The 27155-nt window shown below is 47.0% G+C and overlaps 3 protein-coding genes across 3 annotated transcripts in view; 2 read left to right on the top strand and 1 right to left on the bottom strand.

Annotated features, from left to right (window-relative positions):
• Positions 1-284: 284 nt before the first annotated feature.
• On the top strand, positions 285-6601 carry LOC103354588 (kelch-like protein 41). The gene is made up of 6 exons (XM_008278023.1): positions 285-1481; positions 2321-2478; positions 2832-2939; positions 5168-5353; positions 5937-6083; positions 6165-6601. The coding sequence occupies exons 1-6, from the start codon at positions 372-374 to the stop codon at positions 6274-6276; spliced, it is 1821 nt and encodes a 606-aa protein (XP_008276245.1). The 5' UTR covers positions 285-371; the 3' UTR covers positions 6277-6601.
• A 3586-nt stretch (positions 6602-10187) lies between these two features.
• On the top strand, positions 10188-11165 carry LOC103354607 (2-oxoglutarate receptor 1). Its single transcript, XM_008278044.1, has one exon. The coding sequence runs from the start codon at positions 10188-10190 to the stop codon at positions 11163-11165; it is 978 nt and encodes a 325-aa protein (XP_008276266.1).
• A 2800-nt stretch (positions 11166-13965) lies between these two features.
• Positions 13966-27155, bottom strand: part of LOC103354587 (heparan-sulfate 6-O-sulfotransferase 3-like) — a 21432-nt gene continuing 8242 nt past the window's right edge. Inside the window, exon 2 of the mRNA XM_008278021.1 lies at positions 13966-15354. Coding sequence (XP_008276243.1) covers positions 14583-15354 — 772 coding nt within the window. The 3' untranslated portion in view covers positions 13966-14582. The remainder of the gene's footprint in view (positions 15355-27155) is intronic.

Here is a 27155-nt window from a genome sequence, read left to right as displayed (position 1 = left end):
TATTCGAGGGTTTTGACAGCATTGTCTCCGCTGCTGGCCGGCCACATGACACCCTGGGAGCTGAATCATGGTGGCGGATCCCCAGCCGGAGCAGCCAGTTGCTTCCTTCAGTCTGTGGCAGCAGCTGCTGGAGCCGGGCCTGTGCTGCTCTGTGATCCGGCCCAGTCAGATTCCACGGTGGGCGCTGAGGCAGGCGGGGGGCAGAGGGAGCTATATTTAGAGAGGGACAGGATTAAATTGCAGGGTCTTCACACCGGGACCCTTTTCTCTGCTCTGCCTTTTCCAGCCAGGACCGACTGCCAAGAGGACCTGTGGCCGCCGTCTCCTTCCTCTCTCCCTTGTTCGCCCACTGTTTCCCCTCCTGACACACAATGGACCCCAACGCCATCAAGGAGGAGCTGCGCCTCTTCCAGAGCACCCTGCTCCAGGACGGCCTCAAGGAGCTGCTCAACGAGAACAAGTTTGTGGACTGCACCCTGAAGGTGGGCGACCGAAGCTTCCCCTGCCATCGGCTGATCATGGCCGCCTGCAGCCCGTACTTCAGGGAGATCTTCTTCACCGAGGATGGGAAGGAGGTGGAGAACACCAAGGAGGTGGTCCTGGACGATGTTAACCCTTCCATCCTGGACATGATCATCCAGTACCTCTACTCGGCGGAGATCGACCTCACCGATGACAACGTTCAGGATATAATATCTGTGGCCAACAGGTTCCAGATTCCTTCCGTCTTCACCGTGTGTGTCAACTACCTCCAGAAGAAGCTGTCTCTGGGTAACTGCATGGCCATTTTCAGGATGGGCCTGGTTCTCAGCTGTCCCCGGCTCGCCGTGGCTGCACGCAACTTCATCGCCGACCGCTTCGAGCTGCTGTACAAGGAAGAGGAGTTCCTCAAGCTGGCGGCCCACGAGCTCTTCGCTGTCATCGGCGGAGACTCGCTGAACGTGGAGAAGGAGGAGCTGGTGTTCGAGGCGGTCATGGCCTGGGTCCGCCACGACAAGGAGCGCACCAAGGTCCTGAAGGATGCGTTCAACTGCATCCGCTTCCGCCTGCTGCCCGAGAAGTACTTCAAAGACAGAGTGGAGACCGACGACATCATCAAGGCCGACCCGGAGCTTCAGAAGACGATCCAGGTCATCAGGGATGCCTTCAAGGGGAAGCTTCCGGAGAAATCCAAGAAGGAGGAGGGGGAGGAGGGGGCCGACAAGGAAGGAGGCGAGGATGAGGAGAGCCCATTCCCCGGCTTCCTCAACGACAACCGCAGACACGGCATGTTCGCACGCGACTTCATCGTGATGATCAACGACACGGCGGCGGTGGCGTACGACGTCACCGAGAACGAGTGCTTCCTGGCCGCCATGTCGGAGCAGGTGCCGCGCAACCACGTCAGCCTGGCGTCGCAGAAGAACCAGCTGTACATCATGGGAGGACTGTTTGTGGACGAAGAAAACAAGGACGTGCCTCTGCAGTGTTACTTCTATTTGGTAAGCAGGGTTTCACTTCAAGATGTTGTTTGAGGAAATATTCTGATTTGCGAATGAGAAGATCGATACCACTTTCATGTCTGTACCCCAAATGTGAAGCTCAAATCAGTTAGCTTAGCATTAGGGGTGGAAGTAGCTAGCATGGCCCTGTTGTTTTGACGCGTTTGTATACATTAAGTAGACATAAAAAAGAGGTCTAACAACTAGTTGGCTTTTGAGATGCAGGTGTTTTAATCATTTTTGCCAGTAGATGCTCACCGTTTCCTCTCACCTCCTGTTTTTTATGCTAATCCACGCTAAAGGCCAGTTTGTCCACAAGGGTCTACAAGAGGACACTTGACACAAATTTTGTCCATCGATGTGCATCTGCTGCAGTATAAATAGAGCCGTGTGCATCAGCTGTCCTCTTTCAAACTCAGTCCTGAAGAAACCATGAGTTTCCTCGACTGTCTCCTGCCTCCAGTTTCATATTTGTTGTCCGAAAATAAGTCACTTAGCATTTGCTCACCAAGTTGTCTTCTCAGGAGGTATTTAAGCCCACTGGAACCTTGCTTCAGCCTTCATTTTGGTGCTTTAATGAAGCCACAAATGAACATTTTTTTAGCATGTAACCACAAAAACCGACTCTTCTTTCATTTGGTGGATTATGTTCCCCCCGTTGCCCATCAGGCCTGAGCAGCGCAGACGCTAAAGGACACGATAAAGGCCTTGAATAACTATATTTTACAGCATAATCAATACGTGGATATCATGCAGACTGAGATCCGTGTGGAGCTAATGGCTGCTAAGAGGCTGCTTCCTCGGCTCTCGAGCTTTAATGTGTTTTTCACCCTCCTCAGCTGGATCCACTCACATCCGACTGGGTCGCCCTGCCGCCCATGCCCTCTCCAAGATGCCTCTTCAACATCGGGGAGAGCGGGAGTCTGCTGTTCGCCGTGGCCGGAAAAGACCTGCAGACCAACGAGTCTCTGGACACCGTCATGTGCTACGACGTCGAGTCAGTAGCAGCGTTTCTTTTAATGCTTTTCTTGTTGTTTCTCAGGTTTTCAGGTGGTAATTAACTTCAGGAAATAATCTAGATTGCTTTCTTTAAATAAATAAATAAGGGAAGGTGTGGTGTTTAGATATAATTACTGCTGTTAGATGCAATCGCACCTTCCTTATCTGCTCCGGTTATTTCTCCCCGTAATTATCGAGCCGTTTCCGTCTTTACATGTTCTGACACTGAAATTATTTACATTCATCACGCGTGCGTCGGTTTAAAACTCCTGAGCCACGCGGCAGAAACAAAAGGCCAGGGAAATAACACCTAATGAGATCCGCTTGTTTGAAACCGTCCCCGTTTCTCAGGAAGATGAAGTGGAACGAGACCAAAAAGCTCCCTCTGAAGATCCACGGCCACGCTGTCGTCTCCCACAAAGGCCTGGTCTACTGCATCGGAGGGAAGACGGACGACAAGTGAGTTAAGGAGTGTGTGTGTGTGTGTGTGTGTGAGTGTGAGTGTGTGTTGCAGCTGTTTGTGGTCTATCATCCTGCCGGCCTGCAGGGCTGCATGGCACATCACAAACAACAACAACGGCGCTACCATCCAGGGCTGCACTCTAATATGCTGCAATAATGGAAAGTACTGCTCCTGTAGGTGTCCTGTTACACTCGGAGTACATGCTCTGTTTATTCCCTCGGCCTCAGAGCGCAGCGGCGAACACGTGTCCTGCGATGTTTGTAACGCAAGCGGCAGAGATGCACTGCTTTATGGAGAAAAAAAAATTTAATGCTGAGACTAATAATAGACCAATCAGTCAGCTCGGTTCAGCTGTCAGCGGAGGATAGTCATCAAGAGGAAACAGGTGCGCTTCTCCTGCTCTGAATTTCAGCTGGGACCTGAAGGAGGAAGGTGTGAAAGCTCCCACCAGACAGACAATTAAAAACCAGCAGGGAAACAATTCAGCCTGTGAGAAAACCAAGAGCAAAATGTAGAGATTAGAACCTGAAAATCAGAGTTCAACAGGCCGAGACGCTTTACTTTACGTCCCTCATATGAGTCCTCAGTTTACATGTCTCATAGTGCAGCTCAGTCACCAGACTCATGTCTTATAGGCCTCCTTATTATAGCTACTAGAAGACATAAGAGGGCAACGTAGAGGTTGGAGGAGTGGATTAGGAGTAACCAGGTAGTCAGACTGAGCTTAACTAAAGCTGAACCAGCATTTACCATCATGGTGGTTAAACATGTGGCTTTTTACCATCAGTGGACTGTTCTTGTGCTTTTACTTGCTTCACATGTTCTGAGAGACTCTGCAGCACTTTAAAGGTGAGCCGCAGCCTGCTCAGCCAATCAGACGCTACACAGGGCTGCAGGTATTTCTGTCTAGTTTACTATTTGCTGAATACCCATAACCAGTCATAATAAGCCGATCTGGCCTCGTTTGTGTCATGATGTCACTTCTTTAAAGGCTCCAGCTTGAACTAAGTTGTATTCCAGACTGTAAACCTCAATCAGAACATCACAGTTTGATCACATGTTTAAATGAGTTTTCAGACCTTGTGTTCCAAAACCATCCTGGATCAGCCCAATGACATCACCATGACATCATCCGTGTTATTTCCTCCCATTAGCTCCTCCTGGTCCGGAGATCAGACCGGACAAAATGACGTTGAGTAAGTGCAACTGCGTACGACGAGCTGTTCTACCGCCGTGTCGGAGCAGCCCGAGGCTCGTGGTCTGGTAGATTTCCATCACAAGTCTCAGATGAACGAAGCTCTTCTGGTTTCACTGCAGTCTTTTCCACCATCACGTCCGCCAACAGTGTTTAAGATGCTGCACCAACATCCATCACACATGATCAGAATGATGTCATCGATATCTTCAGTAGCCTCCTGCCTGAGTGTGAACTCATTTTGTCTTTATTTAGCTCAGCCGTCACGATCTCGACCGTCTCGTGCCGTCGTGGACGCTCACTGCAGATCTACTTAATGATCAGCAACAGGAGCTCCACAAAAATCCATGATGTAAACAAAGCAAAGCAGGTCATGTTGAACGAGGAAGGAAATGAAATCAGGTCATTTGTTGTCAATGCTGTTTTACCAGCTCAGCAAAAAACTCCAGAAGGTACCTTTAAATGCAATAAAATGTCCTACAAAGATATTATTTAATCATCAAGTACAGTTTAAATCACCGCTCTGTTAAAAAGACGTCAAAATAAGACATGTTTAGTCTGTAAATTTGAATCAGATCTGATAAGAACTAAAAAAATGAGTGTGAAGGAGCTCAACCACACATCTGATCACACCTTTCTGTAGGGTATCTATACGTCTTTTACTTCTCTTTTATTCCTTTCCTTTGTTCCGTCTCTGTCTTTTTCTTTTGGTGAAGCCCTCTGCAGCTGGTGGAGCTTCTCTCTCAGGTGGAGCTTCTCTCTCAGGTGGAGCTGCTCTCCTGCTGGTTGTTGTTTGGGGAGGTTGTGTCCTTTTAGAAAGAAAACTCAGCGACGCTCTCATGAGGGCTTCATGCTGAATGCGCTGCCAGTCTGGATGAATACAGGAGGCTGTTAAAATTATAAAAGCAATTTATTAAAAACGATCTTCGCTTCCAGCTGTGTGATTGTGGGAACAGACGAGGCTTTTCTAAGAATTTCTCTGAACTGTGGAAGCTCCTGGCTGACGTCTTCCTCCCTTCGTCTCCACAGCAAAGCCCTCAACAAGATGTTTGCGTACAACCACAAGCAGTCGGAGTGGCGGGAGCAGGCGGCCATGAAGACGCCCAGAGCCATGTTCGGTGCCGCCATTCACAACGGCAAGCTGGTGGTGGCCGGTGGAGTGAACGAGGACGGCCTCACCGCCACGTGTGAAGCCTACGACTTCGCAACAAACAAGTAGGAACCCGTCTGCAGCTGTTTCACCTTTTAGCTGAGGACAAACGGTGCATCAAACCACATCAGTCTCACAACCACCACGTCTACGGAGGCCCGTAGCGGTGGTGGTTGTGAGTCACTTCTTTATTTCTTTACCCTCTCATGATCTCATTCTGGTATTTCTCCCGTGACACTTCCGTTTACTGTCACATTTGATTTCCTCTCATCACATGCCCCCAGACTCTGTATATTTTATACTCGCTGTCTTGTCTCTGCTTCCTTCTGCACTCGATGCTAAATATTAATCTGCTCAGTGAGTTAGCTAGATAGCAGCTACATGCAGCCTTGACAGCCTCCAGTTGGTTTATTCATCATTTGCCATATTTGCTGCTTTAGCTAGTAGAAGCTGAGCGGCTTGTTTTGGAAGCAGATGAGGTTATTTCATTTATTTCTGTGTATATTTAACTACTGATCTCTTCCATATGAGCACATCTCGGCTATAAACTAACAAAGGACACAGAGATGTACAACACAAGCAGCAAACTCCATCCACTCTGAGCGCTCCGTCTTGGCCTGACCTTCTCCTCACGCTGCTTCTCCTCAGGTGGGAGCCCTTCACAGAGTTCCCTCAGGAGAGGAGCTCCGTCAACCTGGTGAGCAACGGCGGCTCCCTGTACGCTGTGGGTGGCTTCGCCATGGTTCAGATGGAGAACAAGGAGGTGGCTCCCACAGAGGTCACTGACGTCTGGCAGTAAGTCTTCTCAAGTTATGGAGCCGAGGATTTCAGGCTTTTGTTGTTTCAGACTCGTGACTCTGGTCTTGCTCCCGTTAGGTACGAGGACGATAAGAAGCAGTGGAGCGGCATGCTGAGGGAGATGCGCTACGCTGCCGGCTCCTCTTGTGTGTCGATGCGCCTCAACGCTAACAGGATGCCCAAACTGTAGACAGAACCGCTCTCTTTCTCTCTATCTTAACCCCCCCATCAATCAACACCTCCTGACACCCCCTCCTCGCCCGGCGAGCTGCCCCCGAGGCGCCTCATCCTCGGCGCTCGGATTTCTGCGCGTCGGGTTGATCTTTGACATTAATTTTTCTCTGAACTTAGATGATTTTTATCTGTACAATAAACACTTTGCTTCTGCTGCCGCTTCAAAGACTGCACCATCCCCACAGTATAAAAAAATAGAAGTCACAATTTAGATTGATCTCCAAAGTTCTGTTTACATCCTTTCTAGCTCTTCTTTTGTAAAATAAACATTTGTAAACTTCTGCCGCTTTCGCTGCGTTTGATTCCGTGTGATCTCGGGAAAAGTGACATCACTGAGATGATCAGCATGTCGAGGGCAGCCGAGGGAGGAGAAAACAGACTCGTAGCGTCTTTGTACTTTCAGGCGAACGAGGAAGTGGATCTGGGTTAATAGCAGAAGCAGCCTTGACACGTAAACGCCGTGTAATGATCTTTAAACACACACATTCCTGCGTGTCGGTGGACGACCGTTCAGGAAACGGCAGCTCGATGTGAAGAGTTGAGGTTTATTTCTGCATTTGAACCCGACGGGGCAGGAACACATTCACACTGAATCCTTACAGTGTTTGTTTTTACACTGAGAGGACGGTTACCACGGGAGACGGAGGAAACGACTTTAGATCAGGAACGTTTCATTTACACATGTGCACCGCAGACGTGCAAAGGGTCACAGTTACACTAATTAATACCTCAAATAATGAATTAACAAAGAGGCACAACTTATTATTTTAAGTATTGAACTTTTGCAGCCGTGTGCCGCTGAATCCAGACTGGTTTACGCAGAAACAGCTTTTAGAAGAAGTTTGTTGTTTGTAGGAAATCGAACCTCTTCCAACCTGTTCAGGTGAACACCAAGCAGGAGATGAGGCGTCTGTCGAAGTGAGAAAATTAAGGATGTTTTAACACACTTGAACTCGTCATCAGTGTTGTCTCCTGGAGTGTTTCAGGTCTGGTCCAGATCGAGGCGGATCAAGTCTGTGCCTCAGTGACCTCCTTGGCCACCCCCATTCAGTCAATCACCTGGATCCTCTGCTCCACGCTGGTGACTGTTTTCCACCTGCTTGCCTCTCTTAAAACCCCCGACAGCCCAGCAGCCCCGGCATACGCTTCACCCGCCACCTGTTTCTGTGGCAGGCCTCAATCAGCTGCACCTCCTCCGTCCTCTCCCCCCCGGGCCACGGGAAGCTCCAGTAAGACGAGCTGCTTTGCTGCCTCAGATACGAAGACGATCCTTCCATCAATCCGTTTCCTTCCGCTTATCTGGGTTCGGGTCAGCAGCCGGTTAAGCGGGTCGTCTCAGACGTCCCTCTCTCTCCAGAATCACTTTCTAGTTTCTTTCTGGGGTTAAGTTTGTTCCTGTCTCTTGTCTTCCTGTTTCTGTCGGCAGCTTTTATTTTGTAGTCCTGGTTTTTTGTCAGCTCTACTTCCTGTTGTCTTGATCGTGTCCAGCTGTTCCCCATTACCTCACCTGTGTCTGAGTCTCTCGTTGTCTTGTGCCGGTGTTTCATGTTCAGGACCGTCCACAGCTCCAACGTAAGTGCTCCTCATTTCATGTCTTGTCCGTCATCCCTTCATCGAGGTCTTCATCAAGTCGGGCGGTCCCACAAAACCTCCAGAGGAAGGTGCCCAAGAGGTGTCCTAGTTCCTGAACCACCTCAGTGACTCGACCCTGAGCTACTCACCACCCGACAGAGGAAACCTACTTTGGCTGCTTGTATCTACAACCTTCTTCTTTCGGTCTTGACCCAGAGCTCATGACGATGGGTGACGGTATACAACAACAACAACAAGCTGTGAATTCAGTCACAGCTTGATTAGAAATGTTCCCTCTTCAAGCAGCAGCTCGTGTGTCAGTAATTGCTGGTTTTTGTGGGACCCTGACAGATATTTTGACGAGATTGAAACGGACCGCGGTTCTGTTTGATTTAACGTGAAACAAACACGCGGAATTGACATGACAGGTACTGTATGGGGTCTGAAGATAACGACACGCACATGACACTTTATATTTAACCGCTCGTTTCCCACATTATTCTAAACTTCCTCATTGCTTTAATCAGAAGCCGAGGGTCTGTCTGTGCCAAATTTAGCCGGGCGGTGTCACACTGAGGTAATCACACGCCTGTTTGAAGGCATCACAGAGACCTCAATAGAAACTCCTGCCTTTATTTCTCTGAACAAAAGCAGTGTGAGAGAATTTAATTTATTGAGACACGCTGGATGTGTCGCCTTTTCTCACATATTTACCTGAGTCAACACAACCCGGTCTCACCTGGGCTGTAAACAAAGCGACCCTTGAGCTTTATCAGCTCGACCATGACACCAGGAAGTTCGCTGACGTGGACGAGTGGTCCGTCTGTCTGTCTGTCCCTCGAAAATATGCCGGAGTTTCCCCTGGGTGTGGACAACTGGGAGGAGGAGGAGGAGGAGTGGCAGAGGACTGGAAATGAAAACAGAGATGAGAGGCTGAAGGTGTGCACTGATGAAGACGCTGGAGCTCAGAGTGAGTAGAAAGATCTGTTCCTCAGACTTTACCTTTACACGTGAACTCCTCTGTAACACTGAAATTATCTTCTAGACGGGGTTCGTGTTTTTCCAAAATACAAGCTTTTTAATGAGTACAAGTTCCTGCCTTATAAAATCTCCGAGTAGACGATGTGTAAACGACACCTCACACATCTCCTCTCATCCATAATGAGAGCAGATTGCACTGACAGCATTACAGGAAGCTGCCATCAAGCCAGGATGCCATGGGCGCTGTCATATCCTGAGAGGCTCTCAGAAACCAAGCTGTTGACGAGGAAAGAAGATTTCTGTTTGCTTCTTTCCCACTGCGTTCGCTTGATTGTTTGTTTCTTTCCTAGTCTGCTCACCTCTGGGTTTCTTCTCCTGCTCTCTCCTTCCTTCCTGCAGCAGTAATTGCTTCTGACAGTGATATGACAGCTGAGGGAAAAGGGAACGATGATGATTTGTTCTGTTTTTTTTTACTCGCACAACGTATGCGGCATGAATACAGCCACAGACAGAGGGATCGATTTTATCATCGAGGTTAAACATTGTTCAAGAACGCCACATTTCGTGATCGATATGTTGTTTTGGTTTTAACGTTTGGTTCATCGCTCTCATTGCGTTGCTGTTTTCTACCCGTTCAGCAAGAAGACAGACAGAAGCACGATTTAACAGGTTTAGCAACCAGCTCGTGAACTCTTGGCGGCTAAACAAGCTGCTGTGAGGAGTTGGTGGAGACTAAAAACGGAGCTAAAAAGAGGCAGAACGTGGCGCCGACATCCACCACCGGGCCAGAGACACGACTCAGAATGAATATTAATGCTGCTCTGTTTCTGTCGAATGTGTAAATTGGCATCTGCTTGCTTACACGTTAGCCAAACCTGCCATCTGCTCGCTACGCTACATCCGTTTTATAACATCATGTCGGCGCCGCACTACCCCCAAGTGGCCTGCAATCATTTTACACTAATTCTGGGTTTCAGATAGGGCTCGACCGTTTGTTAGACGGCGGACTATTTCTGTAATCAGTCGCCATTTATGAATCAAATGTTGGTTCCCTGCAAGAAAAAGTGTGTTTTGTGATCATGGGTGAGCCCTTTGTAGGCCGAGATTTGATTATAACTTATTCATTTATTGAACTGTTAGGGCTGTTTTCTGTTTCTCCAAATCATAATTCAGGTTCTGTTTTCACACTCAGATGAACTCATTCAATTCCAAACATCTCGGGTCAGGACCGGTGTGTAACCGCAGAATGTCTGGAGGTTTTATTTTTTAATCCCGGCTCGTTAAATCCTTCCTCTCCCTCAGCAGGGCTCAGCGATGGATCCCACCTGCACCGACGTGGACCGTCTGATGAATCGCTACTACCTGCCCGTCACCTACTCCATCATCTTCATCGTGGGCCTGCTGGGAAACCTGACCTCCATCAGCATTTATGTGACAAAGCTCCGCCCCTGGAAGAGCAGCACCATCCTGATGGTGAACCTGGCGCTGGCCGACCTCCTCTACGTCCTCAGCCTGCCCTTCCTCGTGTACTACTACACCAACGAGGAGTCGTGGCTGCTCGGCGACTTCCTGTGCCGCTTCGTGCGCGCCGGGTTTCACTTTAACCTCTACGGGAGCATCCTCTTCCTGACGTGCTTGGCGGTTTTCCGCTACGTGGTGGTGATGAAGCCGCTGAGGGCGGCGCAGGTGCAGCAGAAGTTCTGGGGCGTCGCTGCGTGCTCGGCCGTCTGGATCGTCGCCGCCGTCGAAGTCACGCCGATGCTGACCATGATATCGCTGGAGGTGAGGGACAACAAGACCTCCTGCTCGGACTTTGCGAGCACCATATCCGACGACGGCATGCAGTGGTACGGCTGGCTGCTCACCGCGCTTGGCTTTCTGCTGCCCCTAGTGGTGGTGTTCATGTGCTGCGTCGGCATCGTCAGGCAGCTGGGCAAAGGGCCCAACATCAGCAGCCCCAGTCGGATGCGAGCGCGGCGCGTGACGGTGCTGATCCTGGTGGTGTTTGTCTTGTGTTTCCTGCCGTATCACATCTTGCGTGCGCTGCGGGTGGAAATTCGCGGGACTGCGACGTGCACGGTGGAGCGCACGGTGCACGCAGCCTACATCGTCTCCAGGCCTCTGGCGGGACTCAATACGTTCTTTAACTTGGCTCTGTACACGTTCTCTGGGGACAAGTTCAGGAGGGCCTTCCTGAGCGCCTTTCACTGGGAACACTGGCTGCAGAAGGCCAAGTCGGTGCTGCAAGTGTCCGTCATCAGCAAGGCAGCCGATGATGTGCCTGCTGCATGACTAACGCCGAATGCTTAGTCACTCAGATGTGTCACTGTCAGACACAATAGGCCTCCCTGTGCTGGTTTTTACAGGTTTGTCTTGGCCAGAAACCAACCCCTTGATGTGTGTACAGGAATAACTAAAGGTACCAGCTGTAAGATTTGTGCAATAACTTAGACCTTTGCTCCACCTTTTGTTTTCTCTGACTGGAAGTCTTGTGAGTATAATTTCCGGACACAATGGATCACTTTGTTGGTCCTGAAACCTGGAGTGTGTTTGCATTTCTGAGCTGTACGTTTCCTTCCCGGTCCATTTCCGCATTTTTCCTGTAAGGAGCCCAGCAGAGTACCTGAGCCTCACATGTCAGTCCCTTCATATGCCAGCATTTATGATCCAATAGAAAAATCCATTTAAAAAATCTGCAGGATCTAAAATTTCCAGCAGGAGGTATTATATATTAAGACTTTACTGAAAAATCCACTTTGCATTTTTTGTTTTGCTGTTTCCAGTCCCAATAATTATGCATTTGCAGCTGTTTTGTGCTTTTTTCTGCTTTTTTATTTTTATACATCATCCCTGATAAGCTAAAACTAAGGTGAGTGTCGGTTAGCTAGCTCCTTTAAGATTAGCTTTACATCTTTTTGACTAATTTAAAAATCATAAAGTGTGTTGTTGTCACGTCAGAGTTTGTCACCTTTAACTATCTGGTTGTTGCTGAGCTGTCGTCATGATGAGGAATGATGAATTAAAACTTCTCGTTAATAGATAATAGTCGTGTTTCTTGACCAAGCAGAAGAGCCTGTAGATGGTGTGTTAAAGGTCGATGTAGCCTCTGGGTCTGAAAAGTGAAAGCTGCATTCTGTCAAACAGCCAGCAGGGGGCGACTCCTTTGGCTGCAAAAAGAAGTAGAAGATGATCCTACTTCTGGCTTCATGTGTTACCTCACTGGACGTTTTCCTGCTGAGTTTATGGTCTTGATCTTTAGTTTGAAGTCTCGGTCAGCGTGGCATGTTGTTAGTTTTGTAAAGCACGTGTCTGTTTTGGAAAAAATAAGGCGTGTTTCAGGGTGAGGATGTGTTGTCCGATCAGAGCCACTTCTTGCTGATGGACAGATTTTAAATCAATATGGTGGTGCACAAACCAACAGGTGATGCTACGGTGGCTATGCTAATCTTTTATATGCAGTCTGTGACATAAACAACCAGATCTTTACGAGTGAATTTTCAAACTGAACCAGAGTCACTGGCTGAGCAGTGGAGCTGCTCACTGACATGAAGGTTTGAACCATCGCTCTGGTTCCCAGCAAGTTAAAAACACAGTAAAAATATGTTCAGTTTGTAGCAAAGCATGCAGCTGTGTTGAACAAACCGAGTGACTAGAACCAGCAGTAGTTCATCATTTTCTCCTTTATTTTAACGTTTCTGCTTCTTTCCTTGATTTATTTATTTTATTTTTTTGCTTACAGTACTTTGAGAATAGAAACTTTTGAAAACGAGCCCGTATCGGTTCTCATTCTTTGTTCCCCGGCGATGCATTGAAGTGATTGTACAGGCCGACAACAACACCTCCTCCAGCTGCTCGTCTGTGAACGACAGGTATCTGAGCACTTAGCCGAGTTCTCTGTACAGATGCGTTCACCTTCCCCGCGATCTAACAAGGCAGCCTGCGCATTCCTCGCTTTAAAAGGCTGCACGCTGTTCTCTGTATCGCTGCACAAAGACAACAAAGGAACCAAAAGGTTGGAATCTTGGAAGAGGGCGTCGCTGTTACATAAAACCCATGCACAAAAAAACCCGGTGTGAGAACAGACAAACATCCCTCCATCTTCATCTAATGCGGACCTCCCGGAGCACATTCTCCCTGTCAACAGCGACACATCCTCCGTAGATTAGGGAAGCTTTTACAATATTTGTCTATCACTGGCAGCAGACACTTTCATCCTGGATACCGAGTGTCGCTCTGCTGCAGCGCTTCACGACTCACATCACAATTAAAATAGTTATTAAGCTGTGACACACATAAAAGACCGAAGACGCAAACAGTCCAACATGTCAAGGTGTCTGCAGCCTCCTGCATGTGTGCACAGGGACCCGGTGTCATCGTCACAGGCTTATATAATTCTAATCTTGCTGCCGTACAAGTCGAATTGGAGATTGCAGCTACAGATGGAAAGGCTATTTTAGTCTGCGGACAATTCCTTTCCTGCCTCCTGACTGATCTCCTCCTCATCCTCGTTTTTCTTGCCGTGAACAGAATGCCTGTGCAGGGCACCCGGGAAGTGCAGCCACAATTTTCCAGAACGAGGATATTAATACTCAGCAATCATCGCAGCGCCTGACGTCTCAGAGGTGTGCTGCTTGTGGAAAAGTGTTGGAACAGATTGTTTTTCTCCTGCGGTGCGATCGGACCGTCCGTTGAGCTGCATGTTTGTCAAATTAGGAGGGAGAAAAAGCGCCGGGCACGCCGCTGGGTTTCTTCTATTTTCTGCTGCGCCGGAGTCACGGTCAATTGAACTTTAAATGATCAATTTGGAGGCAAAGAGCCCCGTGATCAATGCCCTAATGGTGGAAATACCAATGTTCTGTCTCAGTGATGTAAGAGCGCCGAAACCGGCTCTGACAGTCTGTCTTTCAGGCCCGCAGCTCTGCTCTGCTTCTCCAGAAGAAGCCCGGTCGGCGTGCGTCAGTGTGTCTGGATGTGTGTGGACGCGGAAGAAGCTGGCACACGCCGAGATTTCAGATTTTTATGGTGAGAACATGCTGTGAAAAAAGGAGCAAGGCAAGAACACGTGCACGTCCACGAGTCCATCAGGTACAAATTAACATCACTGGATGCTGCATATTTTTATTGAACACATTTCCTGCGAGATTTTTTGCCTTGACTGTTTCTGTATGTCGCAGCTTAATCAGTCAAAGAGAAGAAAACACACTGCAGACTATTGCCAAGTTTGTGCTTTGATATTCTTATGAAGCCAAACACCACAGAGTAACTACAAGATTTCACTGATCAACACGGCGCTAGATCACAAACATGACACTGAGGATCCTTCACCAGGAGTCGGCCACCGTTTCCAGGATGTGCTGAAACGGGCCTCGTCTCTTCAGTTTCACTTCGTCTAATTCTTAGCAGAATTTAAGAAACGTTTTCGCTGCTTTGAGGACATTCAAAGCGCCTGCTAATGAATAAATAAATACATTTCACAACTGCAGTGCCAAAGATAGCCATAAGAAAAAACATAAATACAAAATGTTTATGTTGCCATGACAAATACATCCATCATAAATATTAAGACATCATTCGGCAGTCCGACGAAGCGCGATGAGGCCGGGAGGGTTTTGGCAGATCCACAGCAGAGGCGAGACAGAGGGAGACGGAGGGAGGAGAGTAAAGCACAATGATTGGACAGCGAGCAGTCAGAGCTGTGGTGTTCGTTCCTCACCACCGCACCACCTGGCTGCTGTAGTCCTCTGTGGTGGCCACCTCCTCCACCACCTTCACCTCCTTCTCCTCGTCTTCCTCCTCCCCTCCTCCTCCTCCTCCTCCTCCTCCCAGTCTCCACAGCTCGGCCAGATAGGTCCTGTGCATGCGCTGCCTGTGCTGCCTCTCCTGACGCCTCCTCAGACGCTCCTCCTGGTGCTGCCTCTGCCGGTTGTACTGGTAGCGCCGCAGGAACAGCTCCTTGGCGTACTCGTAAAGCTCCACGTCGAGGGCGTTGAGCCCCTCGATGCGCCACCGCACCTTCTCGCTGATTCCCACGCTGGCGGCGCGAGTGCTGTTGATCTGCGTGAAGGCCCGGATGAAGCGCAGGCCGAACGTCCGCTCGAACAGGTACTGCGTCTTGCGCTGGAACTCCGTGAGGCCGTAGAAGGCCATGTTGCGCAGGTTGGTCTTGGCGCTGGCGAGCAGCACGCGGCCTCGCTCCAGCTCGCTCATGGAGGACATGTTGTAGCAGCCCACCAGGCTCAGGTCGGCCAGCATGCGCACCTGCCGGTTGTTGGCCAGGTTGGAGGGGCAGTTCATGAAGTCTGCCAGGGGCACGCCCGTCCAGTCCTCGCCGCTGTAGCAGGCGGGGAGCTCGTCCTGAGTGGGCGGGCGGCCGTCGCACATGTGGAGGGCGGTTTTCCAGGTGGCCCCGCGCTGCACGTGCTTCCACTCACTGAGGTAGCGTGACACCGGGTCGCGTAGCATAGTGATGTAGTAGAAATTCCTACAGAGACGGGGACAGAGAAAAGGAAGGTGAGGGGCTGCTCTTATTGGTTGTTCTCCATCTGCTATCCCCCAACCCCACACTCTAACCACAGCCAGAGGGTTAAAATAAACCTTTTTCTGCAGTTTTTTTATCATCAATAACTGTTGATTGATCAGTTTTTCAGCTCCATCCGCCCTCGTTAAACCTGATGAGATAATTGATACCACGCTGTGCTAAACAAACATCCAGGAGGTGGGTTTTTAGCTTCGCTGAGCATAAAAATAGGATGCTAGGGACTTGGCTACCGACCGCTGCCCACCAGCACCTCTGCAGCCAAGTTACCACATCACATGTGAGCCAGCAGATATCTCAGCTCAGCGGTGAAAGAATTCCCAGGCATCGAGGGAAAACGTCAGGAAATGGTCCCACAGGCACGACCGAGCCAAGCTGACCACCTGCTGGCTGCAGCTTTACATCACATTAGCATGACACTGGGGTGGATCCTTTTATTTAACTCTCAGCAACAAAGCAAACGCACACACCTCCTGAAATGTCAAACATTCCTTCAGATTGATTTCCCTCCTTGCTCCTTCGAGTTCAGTGCAGAGCATCTGCTAACAAGCCATTTGGGACTCGCTTCATGAGATTCACTTTTGCTTTCACTTTATAAACTTTGTGACATTTGGTAATCCCCTCTACCTGTGTGAGGAGCCTGGAGATGTGCTTTGAACTGGTGCAATATTAATAAAACTGAATGCAGCTCGGTCCAAAACTGATGTCAGGACCGCAGCCTGTGAGAGCGGCCGTGGATCATCCGCAGCTCTTTCTCGCTGTTTATTGCTTTTTTAACCTTTGCATGAATATGGATTTTATTTTAGTCAAACAGCCGCAGCGTCCTCTTTCTTCAAACCTCATTCTTCAGCAGAATTACAACAGCGCTGGAGACAATACCTGCGGTGAATGATACAGAGGTTGAACAACCCCGTCTGGCAAAAACACTGCAAAGCCACGTTTTTCAGCAGAGGCACGGAGGATGAAACTATACATCAAATTTCTCATATCCTGCTGCAGTTAAAAAAAGAAATATGAGCAGGAAGAGAAAGCACGGCGCTACAGAGAGCACTGAAAGTCTGATTAAGGTTTAAATGAAAAACATCATTGAGTGTGTCTGAGGGTGTTAGAGAATAATGACACGGAAAGAAATGCAAACCAAGCATGCATAGCGTTTAATATCCTGCAAATGTGGAATTATTTTTGTTTTTGTCACACCAATTTGCTCCTTCCTACCTCTAGTAATGAGTTTTTTTCATCTCCGGCACCTTTCCTGTTTCTGGATCGCTCTGATCTGCCACTAACGGCGCTTCAAAAATTGCTGTAACCTAGCTGCACAGAAACCTTTCAACTAACACACAGCTTTCCGCACTTATCTATTGACTTCAGTGATGACCGGCGTAGCAGCGGGGCGACTGAAGGAGTTAGCAGCGGGAGAAATTCAGACATTTTCGCAAAAGTTTTTATAAAAGGAAAACAACATAGATAAAGGGGAAATTGAAAACGTTCATCTTGTGTGCAGAGATCACGGTGACCTCACAGTGTCAGACAGAAACCAAATATAAAGCCCGAGCAAAAAGCTGAACATTTTATTTCTTTTATTCCAAACGGCTGCAGTTTGTTTTCTGGGAGCTTTCAGTCAACAGCTAAATACAGATCTCAGATTCAAGGACGTTTGCAGCTCTGGAAAATTCTCGTTAAATCCTGTTCCAGGGATGCACACCTTCCTCCATATGAAGGTCTTCTGACTTGTTGATGCTGCCTTATTGAACCACCTGTTGCCCTGCACTGTTTCCATTAGGTTTTCTCACACTGCGAGGAACTCTCAGTGGACAGGATCTGGCCAACAGACCGCTGTTAGGAGCTGGATTGGCTCCCAAAATCAGATCCCTTATGGGCTGTGGGTTTCTCTGTGTGCTGTACATACACACTCTGACTGTGTGTGTGTGTGTGAGTGACTGTGTAATTAAGTGAAGGCAAGTTTGCGGTGTTGACAAAAGCTGCAGCAAGACACACACATCTGACACACAGAAATATTTATGCAAGTTGCATTTTTTATGGGTGAAGCTGTGAACTCCACATGATCCCTCTCAAGTCATTGTTGTTTCAAACCCTAAAACCTATCTCAGCATGACATATTTAGAAGTGTGTTCCATTAAAAAATAATCCCTTTAGTCTAAAGAAAGGAGAACGATGTAGCTCTGCATCCTCTAGAACATGAGCAGCTTCTCTCTGCACTCGCAGCAGCAGCTTCAGCACTTTGGTCACGACTTTGCTCAAAAACTGGACTAAATTGTAAGGATTACTGACGGAGGAAGCTCCTCCCCGCAGGTTGACACAACGTGTTAACAAGGTTCAGAAACACAGGTTGTCACCTGAGGCGTCTTTAAGCCTCTCTATGGCGCGACACTGCTATGGTGACAGCTAATTATATACCTTTCCCACCTTTTTTGCTCTGTTGGTTATCTGCAGTAAATAAGGGACACAGAGGGGAGGGGATGGACCTCATACCAAGCCCCATGATACACTGCATGAGCTATGGGTGGTACCGGTTGGTCTTTTGGGTGTAAAATCAAACACAGTCACATCATTGTTGGTCCAGCTAAATGCTAACTAGCCTAGCTTTAAAGCCTTGCAGAATGTCCAGAAAGTATTTGCAGTAGTTTTGACTACAGAGTCGCACATGCATCTTCATTTTTCTCAGAGATTTTAGAGACAACGGGAGAATAACGTGATCAAACCTCTGCTTCCCACCTCAGAGGGAAGCCTTAGAGAATTAATGCAAAGTGTATTAGGGCCATAAATAACCAACTACACTACATTTCCCCAATATCTTACAACAACATGACATTACTAAGTTGGTGTAATTCCTGTAATCCGTGACTAGATGCATTAGAAAATAAACACGATGTATCCCAAGTAGATATCTAACAAGTATGTTGATGCTGAGAGGAAGGTTTGGATTTGTTTTGTTGTTGTGGTTGTTGTGCTGATTTGCTTGGAGACTTGTCATCACTCAGGACTCCACTCAGGTGTGTGAGCTGAGCTGTCCATCAGGGGAGATCGCAGCCAGCTGGGTGGAAATCAGGCCCTTCCCCAGAATCCTCCCTGATTGGACCAGACCTCAGGTGACGGGTTTATAGAGCCGCGAGAGGCAACAACCAGGTCTTTGGTTTTTTTTGCTTGGTGTGACTCATTCTCCAGAATAATGTAGTTGTTTTTTGGGGGATTATCTTGTTGGGAAGCTGTTTTGTTCATTTTGTTGACCTGTGGAATACATGTTTTTCCTTTTGAGAGCTCAACGCCTGTGTTCTGGTCCTTCCTCCCAACTACAGCAACAAGCATCACAAACTACATCTGACTGAATCAGCATCTTTCTCAAACAGTTTCAACAAAAGCTGAATGTTCTAGCCTTCATGAGGGTAGGATTTGTGGTACAGGTGTGTTGGCTGTAGCCGGGTGTCCCTAATAAACTGCTAACAATGTATAGAAGCCAAGAGTGATTGTCACAGGTCAGGTGTGTGTGGAAGGATGGTAAGAAACAACTCTATAGAGCGCTGTACTTCCTGTCTGACATTTTATTACATTAATTTCAAGAAGCCCACATGGCAGTTTGCTGCTGTTACGGCCTCTGGTGGTGCTTTCCTATTTGTGGTGGATCCTTTGCAGCCTTGTCTTGTGTGGACACGTGATTACAGCTGCCTGAGGAGCTCCAAACCACACCTGTCTCCGATCTCAGCTGATTGGCCGGAAGCTCCACGGTTTCCTCCTCCAACCAGACTGCAGCCATCACCACACCTGGGCTTCAACGCCTCGCTGCCTCTCGTCGTCTTTGTGTTTCATGTAGACGTCAAACTTCTAGTCGCAGCTGTTCACCTCTGATAGAAGCTACTAGTCTGGTGTTTTCTGTTTGTTTAGTTTTCACTAGCATTAACATATTAATTACTTTTGTTGGTCACGTGGGTGGTGCCATCTTTAAGTTTGGAAGGAGTTCTTAACATCTGCTGCTCTTTGTTGTTGTGTGAGACCTCCACACACACCTGCCCTGAATCCCCACCCCAGCCCTCCAGTACACATATATCTGCCCTTTGGGGACGGAGCTGCAGCCTTGTGCTTTGTGTTCCTGCTTTACTTTGTTAATGACCCCTTACCGGCCTTCTCACTGCCTGTTCCCAAACTCTGCTCCCTGTAGAGGTTTCTTTTACTTTACCTGTTCTGTCTACAAGTCATGCATTTAAATCGTGTTTTCCTGAACTTTAGCGATTTTTTTCAGGCTTTCTAGCTCAAGAAAAACATTTGCCTGATTTACTTTAACAAAGGAAAGAATCAAAAGGCAAAAATCAGATTACACAGGCCTCCATCATACACAGAAAGACAGAGAAAGAGAAACAAGTGATTTGTCTAATTTTCCTATAAGAGAAGGAGTCTGTTTGAGACCATATGATTACATAACTTTACATTTAAGTTATATAGACACAACTGCACCTAACCTGTTCAGCCTCTGCTCGAAAATGACAAAATAAAAACAGTTTATCTGCAACCACGAGGTCTGTTTGAATAATTCTTGCGTCATAATAAAAGGAAGACTTGTAAGATTTATTCAGATGTGTAAATATTAGTAAATATGTTACTGGTTCAGAGTAAATGAACATTTTTAGGTTAAAATAAAATCAGGACAATGATGTGTTTGTAATGATCCAGCTGCTGATCTAAACTTCTCCCAGATCAGAGACAACACGTGAACATTCTCTCCGCAAAGGTTGACTCTAGACTGCTGTGAAGCGCCTGTGGTGACGCAAGGCTGTATCTCCGTCATGATTGGTCGGTTTCAGTGATTGACACCGCCTTCGAATCGTGAGAACCAATAGAATGCGGCGATAGCCACCAAAGTGAGATTGACAGCACTGTTAGCCAATCAGAATCAGCAGGACGCCATCTTGAGGACGAGCCGCTTGCTGTTCACTCCTTAGCTCCCTGAGGCTAACGGAGCCTCCAAAAGACGCCCGGAAGGATTTAAGTGTAACACAGGAAGTAGTACTAACTGCTTCCGATGTGGATTTAGCAAACAAACTTTTCACGGCTAAACAGCTATAAGGTAAGAGACATTTTCCAGCTCCGGTTTGGGTTTGTGCTGTTCTTTGGGTTGTTTCTCGCTGATGCTTTGATCTCAGAGAGCTTTGATGGACATGTCTGGACTCTGTGGACTGTCTGCTTTGGTCTGAGGCCTGTTGGTGCGTTTAGCATAAAGTACCAAAGAAATGAGGCGAGTGGGTTGACTGGGTGGCGCTATGTCCATGTCCATGTGTGATAGTTCATTTAGTTGGTGTGTGAGTTGTGTTTGGGGCGTGTAGACATGGCTGATATGTTCTGGTAGCCCAGGTTCTGCTGTTTAATGTGATGTGCAGCATGAGTGCATTGTGTCACATTATTTCTTTAGGGAAGCTTTGCATTAACTTGACACCGTGCATGTAAAATATCACCCACAGTAAACCTGCTGTGTGTCAGAGGTAAACAGCTGTAACGGTTTCAGCTTCACGCTAAACTGAGAAATTGGATTAATTGAGAGCAGTTGTGTTGCTCAGTAACAAGTGAGCAGCCAAACAGCCTTAAAAGGTCCACAATTTAGCAATTATTGCCAGACAGACGATATCAATCAGCTGTGATATATACTTAAGTGAGTGCTATGATGATATCATGGCAGAACACACCCGCAGACAGACACACCACCCAGGGATAATGGCCATCCACAGTGCAGGCTAAGTGAATTACCCTGCCATCTTCGCCGGCTTGAACAGACAGCACGAGATGGATGGACGCACGAGAGCGCATCACAAAAGCGGCCTTTGTTGTACTTCCTGGAAAACAGTGCAGTCTTTTCCTCCTCCTGTGCCTATCATCTATCCGAACAGCTAACCGCGAGACAGCCGGATCAATAAACGTCCACGCGAACCCGCCTTTCTGCATCTGTGCTTTCATCATGACCTATTGACAAAGAGCAGCAAATGTCAAAGCTCTCCTCTTACTGGTGTCAGGGACAGAGGCAGGGTCACATGAAGAAGGTCAATCCCTGGTTGGATGTATGGCCGAGGGTTTCAAGCAGGAAGCAGAGTGGCTGAGCGTTTTAGAGCATTTAGTGAAGCAGAAAGTAATTATGGCATCAGGGTTTGAAGAAAAAAGCAAATAGATGCAGAGCGAAGAACCAACTGGTCCAGCGATGCAGAGCAGCCATAGCGGTGTGGTTCTAGTTCATTTATGTGATTTTATTTGATTGGGCTACTTTTAAATCATATCTATAAATGTATTTAAATAAAGATAAACTTAATCTCTTTAGTTTAAATTAGTAAGAAAGCAGATAAATACGTCTGACTTGTTTCTTCACCCTCTTTAGATTTAGGTTTTCCACAGTGTCCAACACTGTGAGCATGATAACCAGCCTTCACATGCGTTATATACAACTCAAATATCTGTTAAAATGACTTTTAAGGCTGAAGAGTACAAAGCGGGAACATGTTCGGTGTCCTCGGATACCCGATCGATGGAGCCGAGACCTGATGTTCTCAGAGAGGTTCGAGTGAATATACACAACGTCAAATAACAGCGCGATCAGCGGCGGTGTGTGTGTGTGTGTGTGTGTGAGATCATGCATGGCTGTTCCTGAAGGTAGACTTAAATCTGCTTGTCACATTTTGCTCCCGATCAATCCGCCGCCTCGTCCATGCCCTTCTCGCTGCCTGTCACCTTTCTCCACACAGCAAACCTGCAAACACCATCGATCGTCCTCTCTCCGTCGCTCTTTGATTGTCTCTCTCTCGCTCTCTAAATCACCATCAAAAACGCTACAGAGGAAACTCACAGCAAAAGATCAATATCTGCCTTGTTAATTCACTCACCGCCATCAAGGACGCCATCAGACTCATGATAAAAGCCTTGATGGAAACTATTTATGCCACTGAAGAAGCGGCCCGTACAAAAAAAAACTGTGTGGATCAACAACAATCATGTTTGGTTCATCTTTTTAAAACTGAAAACGCATCGTGTTGCTTTTCGTTGAAAGTCTGGGTTTACTGCTCGGCCTCAGCCTCACGCTGTTCCAATGAGCTCCGTCGATGAAGTATCGCCTTCGACTCTGTTTCTATCGGCCAGGTTGAGCGACTTTGAAAACAAGCTCAGGACTGCACATCGATTGCACACAGCCAGGCCGTTGATAACTCGCACAGTTGGAGCAAATCCATTTTAAAGGTGTTTCTTTGCCCACGAGGGATCCCTTAACCGTTGGCTCAAAGAGGGAATTACTGTCTGGCAAAAACGAGACGGAAAAAAATCTCCCTAGCCGCCCCGTCTCTGGTCACGCTGTCTCTCATGGTGACGTTTTATCGGATCGTTGTGGTTCAGGTTTGGTCGAGAAGCAGCTGTCGTTGGAATCGGAAGAGGTTGTGAATCTACATTGAGGGCTTTTCTGTATTTTTGGATTCGGTTCAGCTTTTCGCACTAGTTTGAAATGTCTCGATATACAAAAGACGATTAGGTTGTACCTGGATCCAGACGGAGTGACCCGTCGTTGGGTTGTTTGCTTGCGTTGCAATAAACGTGTCAATGGGTGTTTTAGGAGAGCTGGATTCTGAGCTGCCACTTAGCCTTGATGGCAAAAACCTCCAAAACATCCTTTGTGTTGCTGGCTGCTAATCCCCTGTAGTCCAACATACATTTTTCATCACTACGACCGTAAGAGAGGCGTCTGTAAAACTGCTGACACGACGCTTCTAGCTGCAAACAACGCTTCTATTATGAATTTTATTGAATTTTTAATCCACAGAGGTTTTGTATTTGTAAGACCTGCCGAGAGCCTCGAAAAGTGACATTCACATGAGGGGCTGTAACACTGGAAGAAACGCTAATGAGCATGTGCAGTGAGGGATGAACCAGACTGTATGTAAATGTAGATGAACCTTCCACGACATCACCCACATCGTGACCACAGAGCAGTTTAAAGGGGTCCTGTGATGGTTTCTATCTGTCGCTCCCTTAATTATGCACAACGTTGAGCCTTACTATAATTTAAATGGGTGAGTTATATGAGAACATGCTCCCCATACTGTTGTAAAGAAGGGAAATTAGCTACAGAGACCAAAACCAGGCGGTAAACATGTTTACTTCTGCAGTAAATGTGGACTTTTTAACATGGCAGTCTATGGGGATTGACTCACTTTTGGAGTCTGCCTCAAGTGGCCATTTGAGGAACTGCAAGGGTTCCGTTTTTCTTTCTTAACTCCTGGTTAAAAATCTGATCAAACCACACACATGCAGATATAATTAAGACAGTTTGTGAGCATCAAACTCTTATTAATTAAATTCAGCTCAATTCAACTTTATTTAAATACATCCCCAGTTCACAGCACGTGTTATCTGATAGCACGTCACATGGGGAGATTGTTAAATAAGCTCATTTAACTTTGATTTCTTCCTGGATAATGTAACCTTCATGAAAAAAAAAACACTTTAATTTCGCACCAAAAGCAAAAATAAACGTCTGCAGTGGAGGATTCTGCATTTAGCGGTAATTTGCATTTCAGCTCAGCCGGCGCTGCAGTGGGATGACTACAGAGGAGCAAATAGCTGAAAGTGAAGCAGGTGATATTGCTTAAACAGAGACGGAGTTAGAGGAGGACAGAAGTGATGAGCGAGGAGACTGGAGCTGCACTGTGATCTTCGCTGGTCGCAGATATGAGTTGCTATTTTGGGCGATAAAGGAAAAGCCCCAGGGATGCTGGTGTGGAGATGAGGGAACCATGAGCAGCAGAGATGTGGTGTCCGGGCTGGTGAGGGTGTGAAGATGTGGCTCTGCTGAAAACTAGGTGATAGACTGTGTGAGAAGCTGGAGCTCACACTTAAATTAAATTAAGTAGGTTTCAACACATACACACACACACAAGAAAGGAAAAAAAAATAAATCTGTATTTATTTATTTATTTTAAAGGCTGCTGTTATGGCGACAACATCCTCCCAAAGTTCCTGGAGTTCATTTGGTTTTTAGAAACACCCACAACAAACGCGGTAACGAGGACGGTGACCCGCCGTGTGCAGTTTTAGTGGCTTTAACATCTTAGCCTTAACCTTTGCCTGACATCTTAATCTTTGCGGCTTTGTGAGGTGTCAGCCAGGCTTCTAGGCGCACGCAGATATTGGAAGGATAAATGGGAGATTGTACTCCTGCAAAGGTTGCATCTACCCACACAAACTACGGAGAAATCTTCTGAAAAGCTTTTGACAAATATGTGAAGGCTGCTTCCATTACCGGCCTCACAGAGTCGTGAGTGATTTACAACTTGTGTGCGTCCTATATCTATACTTACTACTTTCAATTTCTTTTTTACATTAAAATATTTTGCTATGCGCTAAAGTGAAGAGCTGAATGTGTTTCCTATACTTTTATTCCATAATGATTTATCTGTCAGCCGCAGTACAAAAGGTCTGACGGCACAGAACAGAAGCGAGGAGGCATTTAATGATCTGTCGAGCAAAGATGCTTTTTTTTTTTCTCCCCTTTCAACAAAATCGACACATTCCCTGAAATCTTCAATCCAGTCGACAGGTTTCTGTATAAATCTGGACTTGTGGATTAATCCCCCCACCAGCCTTCCTCCTCCCTTGTATAATAAAACCTGTCTTCGACTGCCCCTAATCCCCCTAAGGAGTGTGGAGATTACCAAGATCCTCTGAATATCTCTCATTTCTCACAAGAATAAAAGACACTGGTCCCCGTCCTGCAGGGAGGGACACGAGGGGATTGATTTCACACAAACAAGGCTGTTGATCGAAGGAATTTCTGAGCCTATATTCCACTTTAAGATGATTTCTTCAAGCCAGTTTTTGAAAGTGGGATTCAAACAGGGATGCTTCTGCTTATCAGCAACTCAGGCCGTAGTTTTTAGCCGCCGAGTTTCTGGCATTTAAAGCTATTGATTGCTCTGAAAATATCCACACATGCTTCAGGGACACATTTTAGATCTAGAAGGCGGGAGGTGAAACGAACACATTTGTTTTAATAATTTATGGAAGCTGTTTTAGGCCCATTTCTGACGCTTCAGAATAAATCTGAAGACACTCTCATACCTTGACTTATGATTTTTGTTTCTGAATTAGTGCCTGAAAATAAGAATATGTCAAACCTGTCTTAAAAACTTGTGCTTAAAGTTTTTTAATGTGGCAGAAATGAGCCTCCGTACAGCTAGATGTAATGTCTAATTAGTGGCCAGATCGAGTTGTACTGCGGTGTTTGCGTTCATTATTAGAAAAACGACTTATTAGCCTCATCATGCTTTCAGGTTGTCGGTCTGTCCGGCCCATTCATTCGTCACAAACGTTCACGTTGAGTCAAAGATGAGCTGATTGGATTTGGTGGCCACTGTGGCGTCATGGCGGTTATATTCTGGTGGATGCATAGGGGGCACAAACGTTCACCTCGTCTAATCTGAAATTCTTATGTGGTGATATGTTATCGTGGTCAGAGGTGAGGTCTGGAGAGGCATGGACGGATGTAAACTGCATCCTGACTGCTCGGTGGAGGCGTACGGATCGACGCATTAGCAGAATCACTCGACACGTTTATTTCTGGTCACAAAAGTTGGTGCAGTTTGCTGACAACGAAACGTGTTGGCGTCCAGCTCTTTGCGGTGATTGCTCGTGCGATTTTTTGCGAATTTTCTCACAAGACCTCAACAAGCGTGTCGACACGAGCCGTAAACATCGACAGCAAAAAGCCCACCGCTGGCGCCGGCAGTTTAAGGTTCCAGGAATCGTTATCAGTTCATTATCATATTCGCACTCAGGCAACAGCGATGCATCTTGTTTGTTTGTGGTGTACGTTGAAATGCAGGCTTTGCATAGATGTTTATACACGTCATGGTTCTGGTTCGTACTTTCAGCTGTATTTTTATTTGTCAGTATTTTTTAAACTTTGGACGGTCAAGTTAGCTGGTTTCCTGTATTATTAGCTTTCTGACTGGATTTAGCTTTGTTTTTAGCATACAGATATGAATGAGTGCTATTGTTCTTATTTAATTCTTGACAAGGAAGCAAATAAGTGTTTAAAAAAATCCATTTGTTTAATCTTTAGATTCATCTGACAGAATACAGATGAGAGCATTTCATAAATTGTGCCTCCCTGCACAGGAAGCCAGAGTTCATTCAGCTTTCTGTTCGGTCTCATTTCCGATCCCATGTATCACCGTACGAGATGTGATTAAGGTCACACTCGCCATGGAACTGGCACAGCAGACTGTGGCATGAATTACCATATGCCAAGTCATACCAAAGGTGATATTTTTAATTCAGACAGACGTCATCGACAGGCTGCTGAATATATGTTGTGTCAGGAGTGTGAAGAGACGCACTGCAACACACACCTCCGACTCAGCACGCCAAACATTTACACCTCATCAGCAGTTGCTTCGGCCGCACCGAGCGCAGGTAAGCCGGGGTTGTGCGAGGATAGGAAGACAAACACCAAATGCCAGACCTGAGGAGATTTTATTCCTCATCAGCCTGCTTCACAACATCAGGCTGCAGCACAGAATCTCCCAAAAGACCTGCACATTCACCCCTTCCTAAAAATAAAACTGTGGTGTCAGGTACTGTACATCTACTTTTCCACCCACATGAGGTGACGAATCAGAACTTGTGAAATGAAAACTGTCTCCTAAACAGAAAGTGAAGTGAATTTCCTTAAAGTGACAGCGTGTAACATTTGGGCAAGTGACAGGTGTGAGACC

The sequence above is a fragment of the Stegastes partitus genome, unplaced genomic scaffold (assembly GCF_000690725.1).
Source record: "Stegastes partitus isolate 25-593 unplaced genomic scaffold, Stegastes_partitus-1.0.2 Scaffold113, whole genome shotgun sequence".
Lineage (NCBI taxonomy): Eukaryota > Metazoa > Chordata > Actinopteri > Pomacentridae > Stegastes > Stegastes partitus.
This window is presented reverse-complemented; position numbering and strand designations above follow the sequence as displayed.

Excerpts from the sequence above, each read along its gene's own strand:
- LOC103354588 (XM_008278023.1), top strand. The coding sequence starts at position 372 with ATGGACCCCAACGCCATCAAGGAGGAGCTGCGCCTCTTCCAGAGCACC. Across the intron at positions 2,479-2,831 it reads GTCATGTGCTACGACGTCGA|GAAGATGAAGTGGAACGAGA; the intron begins GTCAGTAGCAGC and ends CCCGTTTCTCAG. Across the intron at positions 6,084-6,164 it reads GAGGTCACTGACGTCTGGCA|GTACGAGGACGATAAGAAGC; the intron begins GTAAGTCTTCTC and ends TGCTCCCGTTAG.
- LOC103354607 (XM_008278044.1), top strand. The coding sequence starts at position 10,188 with ATGGATCCCACCTGCACCGACGTGGACCGTCTGATGAATCGCTACTAC.